Raw genomic sequence first — 20,715 nt, forward strand, 5'->3', positions numbered from 1 at the left:
CGTAGATTGATGAGAAAAACAACAACAATTTAATCAATTTTAGAATAAGGCTGTAACGTAACAATATGTGAAAAAGTCAAGGGGTCTGAATACTTTCCGAATGCACTGTATGTTAGCAGAAGTTCAATAGTATCATAAGGAGACATATACTTGGAATAAGGAGGATGAATGGAGGGAAAAACAGAGGCGGAGGAGGTCGAAGAGAGTGAGGGAGGTAGAGGGTGAGCTTGAATCGGTTGAAGATGGCAGAAAAAAGGATGGAAGTGAATGAGGGCGAATTATCGGAGGTGGTAGATCTGGTGAAGATCTCGGAGCCCGAGGCTTGCACCGATGGTCAGGATAAAGATGAGTCTGTGACGGTAGGACTGAAAGTGGGTAAGCTCTGGCCATCGTCTTTCAGCTCTAAAAGTGGATTTCTAATGGTGTGGGCGTTTAAGCTGTCCCAGTTTATATGATGTCCCACTCTTTTCAATTTCACCATATATTGAAATCTAAAACCTCAAGATCTCTTTGTTCCTGGGTATTACTGATAATGGATTTCCTTAGATAGTGAGGCTTGTTCCTCGAAATAAAATTATCAAGAATATTTTCTAAATCCTTTACAAGTCAAGCGATAATGAGACATAATCCACTGAAAAGGTTTGAGTTGAGTGTTTACACAGGCAGCCCAATTCTGATATATTGTTTCCACTAATTGGTCTTTTGACCAAACACAAAATATCTTTTCAGGTCAGTGCTTTTTCAGAGCTGATCTGATTTGTTAAAATACCATTTAGTGAAAAAAATTGGGCTGCCTGTGTGAAAGCAGCCTTTAAGACTGTGACGTTGGATGAGGGGCAGGGCTTCATCAGATCATGCTAATGATTTATATATACTTGATGACTGATAGGGGGCGCTGTGTTGAAGCCCCCGCGCCTCCATCTTGGCACTCACTCACCAATGTAAAACATATTTTGGAAGCTATAGAAATGCATACTTCTAAATTATAATATGTGAACTAAACATACAAATTAAACATGAAAACATATATAAAAACATTTTCCCTAAAGTATAATTACAAACTACTAATGTTACTGTCCCTCCCCCCCCCAAAAAGAAAGAAATACATGTAATTTTGTACATGAAACATTTAATTTAAATACTGTAGAATTTCATTCATTCTTATGGAGGACTGCGCCTACTAGGGGGACGCTTCAAAGCCTGTCAATGGCCAATACATAGCATCAGCAATCCAGGGATTATATACATAATTGCATCACACTCACGCTCGACTCAGACCAAATTTTAACCCTAATTTTAACCACACTGCTAACCGTTAATTTTTACTTTGTGGCTGTGATAACTAGTGGAAACCCCACAACGAGGGCATCGCTAGGAAACTACGGCACGTGTGGGCGGGTTCACGATTATTTTTTGGGGTGTAACCCTGATGGTACATAAGCAGGTTGAATTACAATTTCTAGGTCTATGTTGCGGTGGGTTCGCTGAGGTGTAATAAGAACGGGTGGGTTACCGTGAGTTTAGTGCATATTATCCTGCATGTGAATTGAGAGTAAATCAGGGCATTAGTTGTGATATGTCAGGCAGTCATCGAATGAGGTGTCACCTGATGCCTACAGTAAGATAGCACACGTCGAAGGCTAAAGCTAGTACTAGCAATATCATTGTGTTTCATAAGGAAATTTAGTTGTCGGGATTGTCTGTAGCCTATTTGGCTTAGACATTTTAGTCGTGCGCCTATTATACATTTCCTGCTATAGGCTTTGTTCATAATATTCAGTATTATCCTACTGATTTATTCTGATATAAAGGTTATGTCTTGTCACATTTAGCTTATTAATTAATGTGTAAATTCGACTAATATTATATGTTAGTAAGTGGCATAATAGCCCATAAAAACGTAATTGAAATTATTGGTGAGAGTTAGACTACTACACTTTAAAATGGAAGTGGGGTCCGAAAAGACATCATCCACCACCAAACTATCCATTCGCCATGGGGTCTTCAAAGAGGAGACTGATATTGCTCTGAAAGCACCCTTATACGTAGATGCTATGTTACCAAAGAAAGTGGAGCACGCGAAAGCAGAAAGAGCCACCTGGGGTCGCCGCCTTGAGTTCGTCCTCGCGTCGGTGGGGTACGCGGTGGGACTTGGGAACGTGTGGCGCTTTCCATACCTCTGCTACAGGAGCGGTGGAGGTAAGCATGTGTATGTGGAAGTATTAAAGCAGAATGCAGGAATATTTTTTCGGTTTGTTTAATTTAGAAACCAGTCTAATTATTGAACCATATTTGGCACATGTCATACATTCTCTTCAGCTGAGCATGGTCACATGAAGTTTGCAATTCTGTATGCAACAACAACAAAAAAAGTTTTATTGCAACATACACAGGATAGGTGCAGTGAAATGTGTTGTTTTACAGGGTCAGCCATAGTAGTATAGAACCCCTGCAGCAAATTAGGATTAAGTGCCTTGCTCAAGGGCACATCAACAGACTTTTCACTTTGTAGGCTCGGGTATTCAAACCAGTGACCTTTCGGTTACTGGACCAACACTCTAACAGCTAGGCTACCTGCCGCCAGTTATGAGCCACCTGTGATGTAGCCTACATAAACTTTATGAGCCACTTGTGATGTATGTGCCTTTTGGTTGAACAATAGCCTCACTAATTAAAAACAGAGAAATGTTTTCACAATGCAATAACAGGGTTGCTTTCAGAATAAAGATAATGTGTTAATTGATGTTGGATGTTTGTTTCTAGATGAAGATGTATGACGTTTTTCTTACTTGCTGATTTAATCTTACTTGCATGCCTTTATAGAATAGGATTGAGCTAAACTAAGCCATATGGATACTGTTTTTAATAAAAAGTTGAAATCCAAGTGGAACTCAATGATTCTGTCTGCCCAATCCTCTGAAATACACCTCAAAGTAAGACTTTCAGGTTGAGATTAACGTTAAGATGTTATGAATATGAATTGGACTTCTTGAAGGAGCCAGGAGCCACAGGTTTTGCATGATTTGTTTAAAGGCCCAATGGAGCAGTTTAAAACAAATCTCAATATCAAATCATTTATGGGCAACAATGAAGTACCTTACTGTGATTTATTTTTTAATTAAAATTGTAAAAAAGAAACATAGCTTCTTAGCAAAGGGCAATTTCACAAGCAAGAATTTTGCTAGGACTGTCTGGGAGTGGTCTGAGTGGGGAGGGGAAAACTGAAAACTAGCTGTTATTGGCAGAGGTTTGGAACTCTTGTTCTTATTGGTATATTAACGAATGAACTGCCAGAGGCAGGCCAAAACTCCATCCCACCAAAACAGGTTGACATTTCAGGCAGTCTTTTAGAACAGCTCTTACACTATAATGATATTATTATCATTTTCACAGTATTATTCAAACCACATAGGTGGAAATATATATAAAACATAGGAAAATCACGTTTTTGACTGCACTGGGCCTTTAATGTTGCATCATCATCATGACTGTATTGCCTTGGCTTACATCTGGCACAGTTGAGATCTAGCTGAGATCTAGGCATGTGTAGAATGACTCAGCAAAACATCAAAGACCTTCCCAAACAACAGACACTGATGATTATGTGTTCTGTTGTATTTCCTCGTTACTAGTTTACTTCCTCTCCTGCTTTGCCACGGACCTCACTGTATAACAGAAATGTGCTAACTTGACAGATACCATCACACTGGTTTGCTCAGGCACTTAGAAGGCACTACATTCATCTGGCATTCATTCACATCTCAAATTTATGTAGCGGACATAAATTGGACTTATGCTCTTGAGGGGGAATTGCCTCTTGGTCTAATGGTCAAGATGTATGTTTCTCCTGTGAGGGACCAGGATTCAGATCCTGTCTGTGACAACTACAATGAGGGGCCTGTAACTCATTCCCTCACCCGAGAGCTTAAAACAAGTATACTGAAGGACATTTCTAGTCCAAGTTTAGGGAAGTAAGACTGTCTGTCTTGGTTTTATTTTAGTAAGACACACCATGTGTTGCCTATTCATCCTCCTTGGTGTTAAGCTAGCTGTCATGGTAATTACCATATATGACTGTTTCCTGGGCTAGCAGTCCAGACCTCTATCCAGTTACTGAAGGAGGGTGGGTCAGCTCTGTAAACAGAGATGCTGTGTTAGTGGTAGTAGTAGACAATGGTTGGTGATGGTGCACTGCATGGGTCGAGTTTCAATTGAATTGAACCAACATTGAGAGTTCATCGTTTCATGTATTTGAGTGCTAGAAAATAAACAGGTGTACATTTGTCAATGCTCTTAAGTTTTTACTCTAATCTGATGTGCTTTCTAACCTGGTCCTTTATGTCTTCTCTAAACCAATGATCACTACTGGGTAGGGCTGGGAATTGCCAGGGACCTCACGATACGATATTATCACGATACTTAGGTGCAGGTATGATTATGTATTGGGATTTTCACGATTCTATATGTATTGAGATTTGATATTGCGACTTGATGTTCCAAACACATTGTTCACTATATATCTGCAGCAGAAAGACGAGAGCATGAGATCAGTCAGGGAAATAAGTGCTGAAAAAATGTTGGCTCACTATTTAAAAATAAAATGGAGAACAAGCTATAGGATGAAAAATACCAGAGTTTTGGCACAAGTATAGCAGACTAGCGCCAGCTAACGCTACCTACAGTAGCAAAAACAAAAATCGATAATTGGAGTCAAATATCAATATTATATCATCCAAACATAATATTGCGATATATAACTATATCGACTCTCCCCTTCCCCCATCACTACTATTGGGTCACTTTTCTAACTAGCACTTGTTGAACAGATCCATGGCACTGCTGTACAGGACACCCCCAGCAGCGCCTGCAAGCCGGAGGGCCCACGAGCTCTGGGGGCCCATGCGGTTGTCATCGATGTCTATTTTTTACATTGTAGAATAATAGTGAAGACATCAAAACTATGAAATAACACATATGGAATCATGTAGTAACCAAAAAAGTGTTAAACAAATCAAAATATATGTTATATTTGAGATTCTTCAAAGTAGCCACCCTTTGCCTTGATGACAGCTTTGCACACTATTGGCATTCTCTCAACCAGATTCATGAGGTAGTCACCTGGAATGCATTTTAATTAACAGGTGTACCTTGTTAAAAGTTAATTTGTGGAATTTCTTTCTTTCTTAATGCGTTTGAGCCAATCAGTTGTGTTGTGACAATTTCAAGAACTTTGAAAGTTTCTTCAAGTGCAGTTGCAAAAACCATCAAGCTCCGATGAAACTGGCTCTCATGAGGACCGCCACAGGAAAGGAAGACCCAGAGTTACCTCTGCTGTAGAGGATAAGTTCATTAGAGTTACCAGCCTCAGAAATTGCAGCCCAAATAAATGCTTCCCAGAGTTAAAGTAACAGACACATCTCAACATCAACTGTTCAGAGGAGACTGCGTGAATCAGGCCTTCATGGTCGAATTGCTGCAAAGAAACCACTACAAAAGGACACCAATAAGAAGAAGAGACTTGCTTGGGCCAAGAAACACGAGCAATGGACATTAGACTGGTGGAAATCTGTCCTTTGGTCTGGAGTCCAAATTAGAGATTTTTGGTTCCAACCGCTGTGTCTTTTGTGAGACGCAGTGTAGGTGAACGGATGATCTCTGCATGTGTAGTTCCCACCGTGAAGCATGGAGGAGGAGGTGTGATGGTGTGGGGGTGCTTTGCTAGTGACACTGTCAGTGATTTATTTTGAATTCAAGGCACACTTAACCAGCATGGTAACCACAGCATTCTGCAGCGATACGCCGTCTCATCTGGTTTGGGCTTAGTGGGACAATCATTTTGTTTTTCAACAGGACAGTGACCCAACATACCGCCACCTCTATTTGACCAAGAAGGAGCGTGATGGAGTGCTGCATCAGATGACCTGGCCTCCGCAATCCCCCGACCTCAACCCAATTGAGATGGTTTGGGATGAGTTGGACTGCAGAGTGAAGGAAAAGCAGCCAACAAGTGCTTAGATATGTGGGAACTCCTTCAAGACTGTTGGAAAAGCATCCCAGGTGAAGCTGGTTGAGAGAATGCCAAGAGTGTGTAAAGCTGTCATCAAGGCAAAGGGTGGCTACTTTGAAGAATCTAAAATCTAAAATATATTTTGATTTGTTTAAAAACTTTTTTGGTTACTAGATGATTCCATATATGTCATTTCATAGTTTTGATGTCTTCACTATTATTCTACAATGTAAAAAATAGTTAAAAATAAAGAAAAACCCTTGAATGAGTAGGTGTGTCCAAACCTTTGACTGATACTGTACATGGAAGTTAAGTGTTTGTTTCTTGGGCCTCAGGCCTTGAAAAATACAAAATTAAACTGATTGAAAGTATAAGGGGCTATCAGTGAACAAATGCTGTGGTCAGGGCTACGACGGCACAAGTGCAATGAGTGGAGCTTACTCAGGTGTTCAAAAGCACATATCAGACCGAGAGCCTAATGCTTCTTAACTAGTTATTGATGAGTTTTAGTTTAGAAAACGATCTCTCCGCAGAAGCAACAGCTACAGGGAAGGTAAAAACAGCTTGATTGCCGTTGCAACATCAGGGAAACTGGGCATAAGATTGGTGCTTCAAGTACAGCAGTTCTGCACCATCTTTAATTGAGCCTCTCACTCCTTAATTACCGGCTTCAGCACATTACGGAAAGAGATGAACTATATACGAAGCTCTGGGGACAGGTCGTCTGGATACTGGACAGCCAATAAATTGTCAGATGCAAACTGATTCTCATCTTTAGCGGACAACTGGTCTTGAGGGCTTGAACAAAAAAAAGTGGTTTGCGATTTTGTTCATACTGGTGAACTGGTGTTTGAGTTGTGTGGTTGCAATATCAACAGTCCGTTATCTCTGGTATACAGTGCATTCAGAAAGTATTCAGACACCTTGACTTCTTCCACATTTTGTTACGTTACAGCCTTATTCTAAAATGGATTACATTGTTTTTTCCCCTTCATCAATCTACTCACAGTACCCCATAATGACAAAGCAAAAACTGGTTTTTAGAAATGTTTGCAAATGTATTAAAAATAAAAAACGGAAATATCACATTTACATACACTACCGTTCAAAAGTTTGGGGTCACTTAGAAATGTCCTTGTTTTCGAAAGAAAAGCAAAATAAAATTATCTTGCTGATTCTCCAGATACTCAACTAGTCTCAAGAAGGCCAGTTTTATTGCTTCTTTAATCAGCACAACAGTTTTCAGCTGTGCTAACATAATTGCAAAAGGGTTTTCTAATGATCAATTAGCCTTTTAAAATGATAAACTTGGATTAGCAAACACAACGTGCCATTGGAACACAGGACTGATGGTTGCTGATAATGGGCCTCTGTACGCCTATGTAGATATTCCATTAAAAATCTGCCGTTTCCAGCTACAATAGCCATTTACAACATTAACAATGTCTACACTGTATTTCTGATCAATTTGATGTTATTTTAATGTCATTTCTAAGTGACCCCAAACTTTTGAATGGTAGTGTAAGTATTCAGACTCTTTACTCAGAACTTTGTTGAAGCACCTTTGGCAGCAATTTACAGCCTCTAGCCTTCTTGGGTATGACGCTACAAGCTTGGCACACCTGTATTTGGGGAGTTTCTCCCATCTTCTCTGCAGATCCTCTCAAGCTCTGTCAGATTGGATGGGGAGCGTCGCTGCACAGCTATTTTCAGGTCTCTCCAGAGATGTTCGATCGGGTTCAAGTCCGGGCTCTGGCTGGGGCTCTCAAGGACATTCAGAGACTTGTCCCGAAGCCACTCCTGCGTTGTCTTGGCTGTGTGCTTAGGGTCGTTGTCCTGTTGGAAGGAGAACCTTCGCCCCAGTCTGAGGTCGTCTCTCTGTACTTTGCTCCGTTCATCTTTCCCTCGATCCTGACTAGTCTCACAGTCCCTGCAACTGAAAAACATCCCCACAGCATGATGCTACCACCACCATGCTTCACCGTAAGGATGGTGCCAGGTTTCCTCCAGACGTGACACTTGGCATTCAGGCCAAAGAGTTCAATCTTGGTTTCGTCAGACCAGAGAATTTTGTTTCTCATGGTCAGAGTCCTTTAGGTGCCTTTTGGCAAACTCCAAGCGGGCTGTCATGTGCCTTTTTTAGTGAGGAGTGGCTTCCGTCCGGCCACTCTACCATAAAGGCCTGATTGGTGGAGGGCTGCAGAGATGGTTGTCCTTCTGGAAGTTTCTCCCATCTCCACAGAGGAACTCTAGAGCTCTGTCACCTCCCTGACCAAGGCCGTTCTCCCCCGATTGCTCAGTTTGGCCAGGCGGCCAGCTCTAGGAAGAATCTTGGTGGTTCCAAACTTCTTCCATTTAAGAATGATGGAGGCCACTGTGTTCTTGGGGACCTTCAATGCTGCAGAAATGTTTTGGTACCCTTCCCCAGATCTGTGCCTCACTACAATCCTGTCTCCGAGCTCTACGGACAATTCCTTCTACCTCATGGCTTGGTTTTTGCTCTGATATGCACTTAACTGTGGGACCTTATATAGACAGGTGTGTGCCTTTCCAAATCTCATAGCAAAGGGTCTGTATACTTATGTAAATAAGGTATTTCAGTGTGTGTTTTTTTTATACATTTGCAAAAACTTCTAAACCTGTTTTCACTTTGTCATTATGGGGTATTGTGTGTAGATTGAGGGAAAACAATCATTTAATCTATTTTAGAATAAGGCTGTAAAGTTACGAAAAGGGAAGGGATCTTAATACTTTCCAAATGCACAGTATCTTGGCATGCATTATTCATGACTAAGTTTAAGTTGTGTGCAGCACAATGGACCTACAGGCCGTAGTGAAAACATTTGCACACAAAAAAGGAGGACTTCAGGAGACCAGGGGAGTCTCTCATGTTGGATATAATTTGATTTAATTGAATTTACCTTGAATATTGCAGCCCATTTGTCTAGGCTATTAGCCAGACAAAATCCGCTGAGTTCAACAAATGAATTTATCCTCAAGCCGACTACTTTTTTTTCCTCATTGTTTGGCAATGTGATGTCATTTTTATATAAAAAAGTGTATAAATAGCAGCTAACTACCATATATAGCTATAGATAGTACACTGCAGAATGAAACAATCCCCAGGAAGCTAGTGTTTTGAGGGTGGACTGACTGTATTATTTGGCATTAATAGACTGGTTTTACGCACAACAACTTTCTATCCAAGCTGGGAGAGAGTGCGAGGACAGCTCATGTCATGCAGGTTAAGGTAGCATATACAGGACAGTTTTATATATATAAAAAACATCTGTTGGTAGCCGATTAGTATGTTGTTGCATCAAACATTTATTTTACATTCCGCAAAGTTTGAATTTCCAACGTACATTATTGCCACCAGCCAGCAATGTGCGACACCGTGTATAGCTTTGTGAAATGTTAGGCTTAACAAACTCCGACCTTGCGGGGGTCCAGAGAAACTGCAAATAAAACAAGTTTAAGTTTAATTTTGAAAACTCCTTGTGTTACTAATCTATTTGGCTCCATATCTCCCTTCGTTTAGGTGCCTTTCTCATTCCTTACTTTCTCATGCTGTTTCTGTGTGGCATCCCCCTGCTCTTCATGGAGTTTGCTATTGGGCAGTACACCCGTCTGGGACCAGTGCATGCTCTAGCCAAAATCTGCCCCTTGTTCAAAGGTGAGTGATATCCACAGGCCTATGGTTCCCAAGGCCTCACACATGTTTAGCCTTTATCCACCATTTTCTGTTGGTTTTAGTCAACCTGGAACAGTCCAGCAAAGAGGCAATGATGATTTAATGAGTGCATATGTACAGTAGGCCTACTTGGCACAGGTAAAGGGATTAACACGTGGAGGCTTAGGTTGCTACTTTGTTCAAAAGGGGAAGGGTTTAATAAACTGTCTGTTATCAGGTTCCGGTGTTACTCGACAATGTAATTTGACTCGAAATTGGCTTTAAACAATAGGCTACATCTTTGTTGACATGTTATCAAATATTTAGACTTTACACATGAATAGCCGATTGGGTTTATACTAAGTGTTCACAGAATAAAATAATAGAAAGATTTATGCAATTAACTGCCACTCATAAGTATTTACACTATACCACCCATGCAATAATTACACACCATTACTTTCACCCTCAAGAGTTCTTCACTAAATAACTTTTTTTCAAAAACAAGGTGTACCCTGTTTAGCTTTCATTTAAGGGCTCCTTCCCACATGTTAGAGACTCCTGCCCATGTGCTACAAGTTATAAAAGGAATGGCCCTTGTACAAACATAGTCCTTTAGAAATAAGATGTTTCTTAAAAGGTGTGCTTGTTCACAGTATTTCAGGTCATCTGTCACAAGTTCAGTTTCATACCTACTGTTCATGGGTAACACTTTATGAGTCATACATAAACTATCCAGTACACATAGTGTATGATGGATTATTTTTAAATGAACTATTTAAAAACGTCTTTATTAGTATGGACAAAGCCAAAATCATTGTTGTAAATTGTTATGGAGGTTTATCACACGTCATCATATGTTATACGTTTTATTTTGTGTTAATGTTGATCTGAAAATATTATTTATGCCACTAGAAATTAAACATTACCAATAATGTACATAGTAATATGTAACAGACCCATCCTTATAGACAAACTAAGGGCTGTGTTGCTAACGTGCAGAGAATTGTGATGGATTGTATCGAGTAATTCTTTAAAGTTTATTTTGGTTAGATTAGCATGGTTTGCATCTGTTATGTTCTGTAGTGAATAATAATAAAAAGTAAAGGAGCTGATACTTTTCATTCATAAAATCATATTCCTTCTCTTAACCTCAGGTTCTTTGTTTTATGTTTCAGGCCCCTCTGAAAAGAACAGGTGCAAATGCTTAGTAATACAGAGTAAAATTCACATTTGTGAGATTTCCAAATGTTTTATCCGTGACAATTAACTGTTGGCCAGTCTTCTTTCCATCCAGTTAAATAGTACACTGACACGATGTTTGCCCATTTTGGCTTCACTTCACAGTGAAAGGCGTGATCCTATGATGTGGGCCTAATTAGTTAAAAAGGAAACCTGTCGTGTGTGTGTGTGTATTTATGCCCAGTTTGGTTTGGTATTATAAGGTGACGTGTTGATAAACAGGAATCCAAGTACACAGGTTAAAAAACATAGAATGAACCTGCCCACTGGGCACAAACTGGTTGAATCAACGTTGTTTCGATGTAATTTGTCAATGTATTGTGACGTGTAATCCACATGGAAAATACATTGGATTTGAAAAAAGTAATTAACTATTTTGAGGGTGAAATTTTAACCACAGGATTATGTCATCATTGTAGTCAAGTTTCTACAAAGACAAACCTTGTATAAAATATGTTGAATTTGTACCTTTAAAACAATGTCAAATCTTCAACGTTATATCCGCTATCAAAAAAAAACTATAGGCTGGGTAGCACCTCCTACTGGAGAATTGATTTGTTTACAGCTACTCTCTGGTCTCACATCCGGGTTTTAACAAGGCCCAGCCATGATATTTTTCACTGACTATTACCAATGTGCTATTTTGAGAATGATTGTTGTGAAATCTCCACATATGAGGTATTGTATGTAGGCCAGTGACCCCAAAAATCAAAGTTCCATCTGTGCCTCTGACAGTCTGCCTTGAATCGAATGTATTAATTATTAATTTGTAGACAAAATGGAATTCATGTCTCCAGCTCAACCAAACATCAATGTTAAAAAATCGGACTAAAATACATCAAACTTTATTTGTTTAAAGTGCATTTAAAGTTTGATTTAGATTTAGTCCTATTTTTTTAACTTTGATTTTTGGTTGACGTGAATCCAACATATCAGTTATTCATTTGTAGACTAACTGGAATTAAAGCCAGACTAAATCAGTGGCACAGATGGAACTATCCAAGCAGAAGATAAATCTCCTTCAAATGTTGATATTTGGTTGCATTGACGACCAAACCCAATAAATAGCCTATTAGCTTATCGACAAGTTAAGAAATTATATGTTAAATTCACATCTCCAACTCAACCAAATATACAAGTTAAAAAATGGGATTAAGCCAGTGACTCCATTAAATGTTAATATTTGTTTGTGTTGTCAACCAAACACAATTCAATATTGTTTTTGTAATACAGTAAATAGCCTAAAGTTAAGGCTATCTTAATGTAACACTCAACCTTAAAATTAGTAACACATCCATGGCCACATTTTGAGTTTACTGTAACTATACATTTCTTCTTATGTAATCATATAAAGCGTACATGTTACATTTTACATTTACATTTTAGTCATTTAGCAGACGCTCTTATCCAGAGCGACTTACAGTTAGTGAATACATATTTTTTTTATACTGGCCCCCCGTGGGAATCGAACCCACAACCCTGGCGTTGCAAACGCCATGCTCTATCAACTGAGCTACATCCCTGCCGGCCATTCCCTCCCCTACCCTGGACGACGCTGGGCCAATTGTGCGCCGCCCATGAGTCTCCCGGTCGCGGCCGGCTTCAACATAGCATGCATAGATTGTTTTAGGTCTGGGGAGATGCACCATGTACTTTTAATGTAATCTCAACTGCGATCCAGATAATTTGGTTCTGCTATTAGATAACACATTAATCTGTTGTATAAATAAACAAAATATCTTACGTTGTATTCCCAGTTGAACCTTGTTGTGCTTTTTAAATGGTTGAAAGCGCATTGATAGATAGTTGGGTGACAACTAAACACAAAATCTGACATAGTTTTTCCATTGGAAATTGGTTGTGCGTCTTAGATGGTTGAAAGCATAGTGATAACACATTGGAAATTCAACTAACTTTTGGCTGTCTTTTTGAGTGGGTTAATATAGGTTGTAATCTCATTTATCAACGTCTCAACCAAATACAGTGGGGGGAAAAAAGTATTTAGTCAGCCACCAATTGTGCAAGTTCTCCCACTTAAAAAGATGAGAGAGGCCTGTAATTTTCATCATAGGTACACGTCAACTATGACAGAGAAATTGAGGAAAAAAAATCCAGAAAATCACATTGTAGGATTTTTTATGAATTTATTTGCAAATTATGGTGGAAAATAAGTATTTGGTCACCTACAAACAAGCAAGATTTCTGGCTCTCACAGACCTGTAACTTCTTCTTTAAGAGGCTCCTCTGTCCTCCACTCGTTACCTGTATTAATGGCACCTGTTTGAACTTGTTATCAGTATAAAAGACACCTGTCCACAACCTCAGTCACACTCCAATGACTGATCCGTGTAAAGGAAAGAATGAATGGGGCCATGTATCGTGAGATTTTGAGTGAAAACCTCCTTCCATCAGCAAGGGCATTGAAGATGAAACGTGGCTTGGTCTTTCAGCATGACAATGATCCCAAACACACCGCCCGGGCAACGAAGGAGTGGCTTCGTAAGAAGCATTTCAAGGTCCTGGAATGGCCTAGCCAGTCTCCAGATCTCAACCCCATAGAAAATCTTTGGAGGGAGTTGAAAGTCCGTGTTGCCCAGCGACAGCCCCAAAACATCACTGCTCTAGAGGAGATCTGCATGGAGGAATGGGCCAAAATACCAGCAACAGTGTGTGAAAACCTTGTGAAGACTTACAGAAAACGTTTGACCTGTGTCATTGCCAACAAAGGGTATATAACAAAGTATTGAGAAACTTTTGTTATTGACCAAATACTTATTTTCCACCATAATTTGCAAATAAATTCATTAATCATCCTACAATGTGATTTTCTGGGGGAAAAAATCCTCATTTTGTCTGTCATAGTTGACGTGTACCTATGATGAAAATTACAGGCCTCTCTCATCTTTTTAAGTGGGAGAACTTGCACAATTGGTGGCTGACTAAATACTTTTTTCCCCCACTGTATTACCCAATTATCCACTTTGAAATGATGTGGTGTGCCCAGTGGGTTGTCCTTAAATTCAGGTCAAGAAGTTGGAATGCAAGTTAATGTTTGATATATCAACAGTACATTTTATGGCATTGGCATCAGTATCATCAATTATTAGAACAATGTCAAAAGAAGTAACAACAATGCAGTGGTTTTCTTCTTAGAGGGTTAAGTGGTTTAAACATGTTGCACGAAGGACCACTTGAAAGCAGTTTGCTGTTTAGGGTGACAATGTACAAACAAATAAGACCAGCCACAAATTGTTTATTAACAGTGAATAATAATTTAGCACAACATTTTCAGATTATACTGTAGTTCCACTTCACTTTAAACTATTTGTCATGATAGAATTTTGCTATGCCTGAAATGTCATGGTACCTTTTCTGATCATTCTGAATTGTTCATGCAGGTTTGAGACAAATTACATTATTCTGTTACCTTGACACATCCAGCATTATGTTATCCAACCTAATCTCTGAATGTGTAATTATAATCATGTTTTTATGAGCTGACATAAACTGTTATGAATGGGCATTACAGGTGCCTTGTTTTCCATATTTCTTACTTGCTTCATGGCAGATCATTGAAGTGGTGTTTTTATGTTCATAGTAGTTATTGTAGGGTGGCTTCTGTCAAAATATCTTTCACACCTCGTTGATTGATGAGGGGTGGGACTTCCGCCATGATTTATGAGGGGGGCGTGTCCAGAGGTAATCAAATTAGGTAATTAAATGGGAGAACCAAGTGGTTTCACCCATGGGGACATATTTGGGAGGTTGGTAATTATGTTAATTAAGACTCTATAAGTTAGAATGAATTAGGTTTGTGTGTGTGTTGTCTGTGATTAATGTCTGTTTATATCATATGACATAATGTCAGGTAGAACTTGACCCGGGAGTTGTGATTTATGACCACAGATGTCAAATCTGGGATTAGGGACTGATTTCTATAGAAGGATATTTGTACTCACAAAAAGATTGTTACACATATTAACATATATAACATTTAAAAAATATTATTAGATTAAATTTGTAAGATCATTGAAGATATCTTGCACATATTAATATAATTATATCCACTGATGCTGCTGACAACAGTTTTCAAGAAGTTACATTGGCCCTGTGTAGCTCAGTTGGTAGAGCATGGCGTTTGCGACGCCAGGGTTGTGGGTTTGATTCCCACGGGGGGCAAGTATGAAACATTTATGCACTCACTAACTGTAAGTCGCTCTGGATAAGAGTGTCTGCTAAATGACTAAAATGTAAAATGGGATGGAAAATGTCTGATGTTCAAAGACCTACACACGGGATACAGTAGATCACCCCCGTTGGTAGTTTGGTAAACTATATTTTCAGAGTAGTTTTCTCCTAACACTGACTATATACAGTATATTACATGACTCTCTTACAGACCTTCTCAAAGGCTCTCAATTTAGCATACGTACCTAATTGTTTGCTGATGGTTGATGGGCCTGAGTGGCGCAGTGGTCTAAGGCACTGCATCGCAGTGCTAACTGTGCCACTAGAGATCCTGGTTCGAATCCAGGCTCTGTCGCAGCCGGCCGCGACCGGGAGACTCATGGGCGGCGCACAATTGGCCCAGCGTCGTCCAGGGTAGGGGAGGGAATGGCCGGCAGGGATGTAGCTCAGTTGATAGAGCATGGCGTTTGCAACGCCAGGGTTGTGGGTTCGATTCCCACGGGGGGCCAGTATAAAAAAAAAAAAAATGTATTCACTAACTGTAAGTCGCTCTGGATAAGAGCGTCAGCTAAATGACTAAAATCTAATGGGCCCCCAAATTGTATTCAAACTGGTTGGGTATATTTAGGACCCAGTGTATTCACACTTAGCCCATTGGGCAATCAACAAGCAGTTGTCTGTACTTCACAGAGCCTCGGAAGTTAACAGAAAAGGAACACAGATGAAATGTTACTTATGAAACTGTTATTTATAAAACTGATATGATATACACATTGTATCAACAAAAAAAAGTTACATAGCGATATAGATTTTCCATCCCCATCACAAGTAAATTAAAATCTTCGCACATACTGTTGTTGCTCATGTGATATCTTGGCCTTGCTTTATCTTGGCCAGGTCGCAGTTGTAAATGAGAACTTGTTCTCAACTGGCTTACCTGGTTAAATAAAGGTTAAATAAAAAAAAATATATATATATATTTTTTTTTATTGCACATATGAAGTTAGGCTATTCTGTTTAACCCTCATACTACCGACTTGGTTCATTTTGTCCCCAGAGGCATATTTGTTTTATCATAGTCCAAAGGTAGTTTATTAAATTCTTCAAATGTGTCATGACTTTGCCAATCAACTCGTTCTTAACAAATATAAATCATTGTTTAGTGTTTCTGTATCAATGTGGACAAAAACAAATTCAAGTCCTTTTGGGGTCATTTTAACACCAACCAAAAACATAATTATGCCTATAATAATTTGATAAATAGGACCTTTATTTGAATCTAGGTTTCTCTGGAGACATATTAAGTTATACGTACCACCGGAGGGGGACCTTTATCGGTGATTTTGACCAGATAGACAGATCATACAGTTGAAGTTTACATACACTTAGGTTGGAGTCATTAAAACTTGTTTTTCAACCACTCCACAAATTTCTTGTTAACAAAATATAGTTTTGGCAAGTCGGTTAGGACATCTACTTTGTGCATGACACAAGTAATCTTTACAACAATTGTTTACAGACAGATTATTTCACTTATAATTCACTGTATCACAATTCCAGTGAGTCAGAAGTTTACATACACTAAGTTGACTGTGCCTTTTAAACAGCTTGGAAAATTCCAGAAAATGATGTCATGGATTTAGAAGCTTTTGATAGGCTAATTGACATCATTTGAGTCAATTGGAGGTGTACCTGTGGATGCATTTCAAGGCCTACCTTTAAACTCAGTGCTTCTTTGCTTGACATCATGGGAAAATCAAAAGAAATCAGCCAAGACCTCAGAGAATACATTGTAGACCTCCACAAGTCTGGTTCATCCTTGGGAGCAATTAAAAAATGCCTGAAGGTACCACGTTCATCTGTACAAACAATAGTACGCAAGTATAAACACCATGGGACCACGCATCCGTCATACCACTCAGGAAGGAGACGCGTTCTGTCTCCTAGATATGAACGTACTTTGGTGCGAAAAGTGCAAATCAATCCCAGAACAACAGCAAAGGACCTTGTGAAGATGCTGGAGGAAACAGGTACAAAAGTATCTATATCCACAGTAAAACAAGTCCTATATCGACATAACCTGAAAGGCCACTCAGCAAGGAAGTAGCCACTGCTCCAAAACCGCCATAAAAAAGCCAGACTACGGTTTGCAACTGCACATGGGGACAAATATTGTACTTTTTGGAGAAATGTCCTCTGGTCTGATGAAACAAAAATATAACTATTTGGCCATAATGACCATCGTTACGTTTGACCCAAGTTAAACAATTTAAAGGCAATGCTACCAAATACTAATTGAGTGTATGTAAACTTCTGACCCACTGGGAATGTGATGAAAGGAATAAAAGCTGAAATAAATCATTCTCTCTACAATTATTCTGACATTTCACATTCTTAAAATAAAGTGATGATCCTAACTGACCTAAGACAGGGAATTGTGAAAAACTGAGTTTAAATGTATTTGGCTAAGGTGTATGTAAACTTCCGACTTCAACTGTAGCTCCCCATGCACTCTCCTAAGATTGTACTTTTCTATACTATGTATCATATGACCGTGTACTAAATCGAAATTCTTACATATACGTCTAGTTCCAGTAAAAACAGCTAATTAAAGTCTGTTAGTACTATGAATAATTGGTAGAACTGTAATACAGAGAAACGCTACCCTTTGAATGTACACATAGTGGTGTATATTCTCAGAAAAATAGTTATTTTACCGGGAAATGTTATATAAATACCAGAATTCCTATAATATCCTCCAATATTCTATATGTGCAACTTGATATGGTATTTGGGTTGCTATAACATTTGGTCTAAAGTGACATTGAGGATTTGAGCATGCTTTTTGAAGCATTCTACTCTACCATTGGCCCTACAACTCCCATTGTTTCACTAGCAGCAATACTAATGCTGACTGAGGGTAAGTAAATAAAGCAAACTAGTTGGTTTTACCACATAAATATGACAGTTAATATTTACTTCAAAATTCTAAAAACTAAATAATACTTCAATCAAATGATGGTAAATCAGCTTTTTAGTACTAATGTGGATTGTAAGGGTTGGTGTGAGGTGTGACCCAGGTGCGGTGCAGGTTAGACAGTAGGCAGAGATTTACATTTTAGTTATTTAGCAGACGCTCTTATGAAACAAGGAACTTTACTGATGGTCCCGAAGCCAGGACACAAAATAACGGACTTTACACGAAAAATAAAGGCGGAACAAATAAGACTCCAAAAAACAGGCAGACAGCCAAAAATACGAAATACTAACTATGACTGAAATAATAAATCAACAGGGAGAACACTTCTCACGTACCTGTCCATACATCATCCACCCCCCTCGTAGCTGGTTTGCTGGAGGCGTAGCACCTCAGCACCCCCTCCAGATCCTGGTTGACGCGCTCCATCTGCCCGTTCGACTGGGGATGGATGCCGGAAGACAAGTTGACGGAGGCGCCGAGGCAGGTGGCGAACGCCTTCCAGAACCTGGAGGCGAACTGAGGGCCCCGATCCGACACCACATCTTGGGGCAGGCCATGGACCCGGAAAACATGCTGCACCACCAACTTAGCCGTCTCCCGGGCCGACGGGAGTTTGGGAAGGGGAATGAAGTGGGCAGCCTTCGAGAACCGGTTCACAACGACCAGGATGACTGTGTATCCATCAGAGGGGGGTAGGGCGGAAATGAAGTCCAGCGAGATGTGGGACCAGGGGCGCTTGGGGATAGGCAGGGGTCGGAGCAGCCCTGCCGCAGGCTGACGTGAGCTCTTTGTGCGCACGCACACCGGGCAAGCAGCCACGAAGGCGCGCGTATCCCCCTCAGCAGATGGTCACCAGAACCTCTTACGCAGGAACTCCAATCTCAGACGCTTTGGTACGTACGTCCTCCCCGATCTGACCAGCCTATCGATTCCCCACGAAACTGGGGCAGCAATCATGGCGTTGGGGACAATGGGATCATCCCTCTCTCCGGTGGGGACACTCCGGAGAGTCCACAATGAAAAACTGGATGTCCTCCCATAGCCCCCCCGCCACCCGGACACGCACGGGAACAGTGCGCCGGGTGATGAAGCCCGACCCCAACCACCAGCCGTCCAGGCCCATCACCGGAACCGGCTCAGAGAGGGATCCCACTGAACCCTTACGGGGAAAAAAAGTCTGGGAGTGTCTGGAGTTGGGGTTTCGGTTCCGGCTCGCTTGCACCCCTCCCGATACTAGCGAGCCCTCCCGTTTCCCGGCTTCTCCGGGCATGATTCGCAGTGGTGACCTGTCTGGCCGCAGTACAGGCAACGTCCCTGGCGCAGATGCCTCTGCCTCTCCATCCTGGACAAGTGCGCCGCACCCAGCTGCATAGCCTCCTCCTGAGGCGTCTCCTCCCTGAATCGGGGGAAAGCCTCCGGGCTGATAGGGGGACACGGAGGCGCGCCTTGCGTCATGCCTCTGTTGTGCGCCCTTTCACGACGCTGATTGTCTACCCGCACCGAGAGGTCAACGAGGCCGTCCAGTCGCCCAGGCAGCTCCCTGAAGGAGAGTTTGTCCTTCATCCCCTATGATAAACCCTGAGCGTAAAGGACGAGCAGGGCGGCAACACCTTGCGTAGCTCCCGGGTGAATAGGTAGCAATCGGAGCACGCCGGAGTTTGGCTCTCCCACTCCGCGGTAGCCCAGGAAAGGGCCCAACCCGTCAACAGAGTGATAATGTAGGCCGCCCTGCTCCGTCGGGAATGAGGAGGGTTGTAGGCTGAATATCAGGGAACACTGGGTGAGGAATTCCCTGCAGCCCTCTGGACGTCCGTCGTACCTCTCCGGAGGTGGTAGGCGGGGTTCCCGCGATGTCGCAGGCGAGACTGGAGACGCGGCTTCCGCTCCGCCGGATACCGGTGCTGGTCGGATGTCCACCCGGCTCTGCACGGCGATCGTCAGCTGGCGGAGATTCTCGTGATCTGCTGCAGGCTGCGGTCGTGCTGGTTCAGCATGGCTCCTTGCGTTTCCAATGCGCTATGATACTGTGCTGCCTCCGCTGGGTCCATAGTGGCTCAGTTTTCTGTAAGGGTTGGTGTGAGGTGCAGGTTAGACAGTAGGCAGTAGGCAGAGATGGTGAAACAAGGAACTTTACTGATGGTCCAAAATAACGGACTTTACACAAAAAAGAAAGGCGGAGCAAATAAGACCCCAAAAACAGGCGGCGCACAATTGGCCCAGCGTCGTCCAGGGTAGGGGAGGGAATGGCCGGCAGGGATGTATCTCAGTTGGTAGAGCATGGCGTTTGCAACGCCAGGGTTGTGGGTTCGATTCCCACGGGGCGCAAGTATGAAAAAATTAAAAAATTAAAAAATGTATGCACTCACTAACTGTAAGTCGCTCTGGATAAGAGCATCTGCTAAATGACAAAAAATGTAAAAAAATAAATAAAATAAAAACGAAATACTAACTATGACTGAAATAATAAATATACAGGGAGAACACTTCTCACGTACCTGTCCATACGTCCCGTGATCAGACACTGATTAGTACTGCTTGGCATAGTGAAACTAGCAGAGAAAATTGAGCAAGGGAACACAGGGAAGTGAGGGCATAAATACACAGGGGACACCAATAGGAAGATGA

At 41.1% G+C, this 20,715-nt stretch overlaps 1 protein-coding gene across 1 annotated transcript in view; it reads left to right on the forward strand.

The window, feature by feature from the left end:
- Positions 1 to 1,436: 1,436 nt before the first annotated feature.
- Positions 1,437 to 20,715, forward strand: part of LOC311141102 (sodium- and chloride-dependent GABA transporter ine) — a gene marked incomplete at its 3' end in the record, with an annotated part of 61,080 nt that continues 41,801 nt past the window's right edge. The window contains exons 1-2 of the mRNA XM_084176369.1: positions 1,437 to 2,199; positions 9,549 to 9,683. Coding sequence (XP_084032495.1) covers positions 1,944 to 2,199; positions 9,549 to 9,683 — 391 coding nt within the window. The 5' untranslated portion in view covers positions 1,437 to 1,943. The remainder of the gene's footprint in view (positions 2,200 to 9,548; positions 9,684 to 20,715) is intronic.

Source organism: Coregonus lavaretus, assembly GCF_964263955.1.
Source record: "Coregonus lavaretus genome assembly, chromosome: 14".
Lineage (NCBI taxonomy): Eukaryota > Metazoa > Chordata > Actinopteri > Salmoniformes > Salmonidae > Coregonus > Coregonus lavaretus.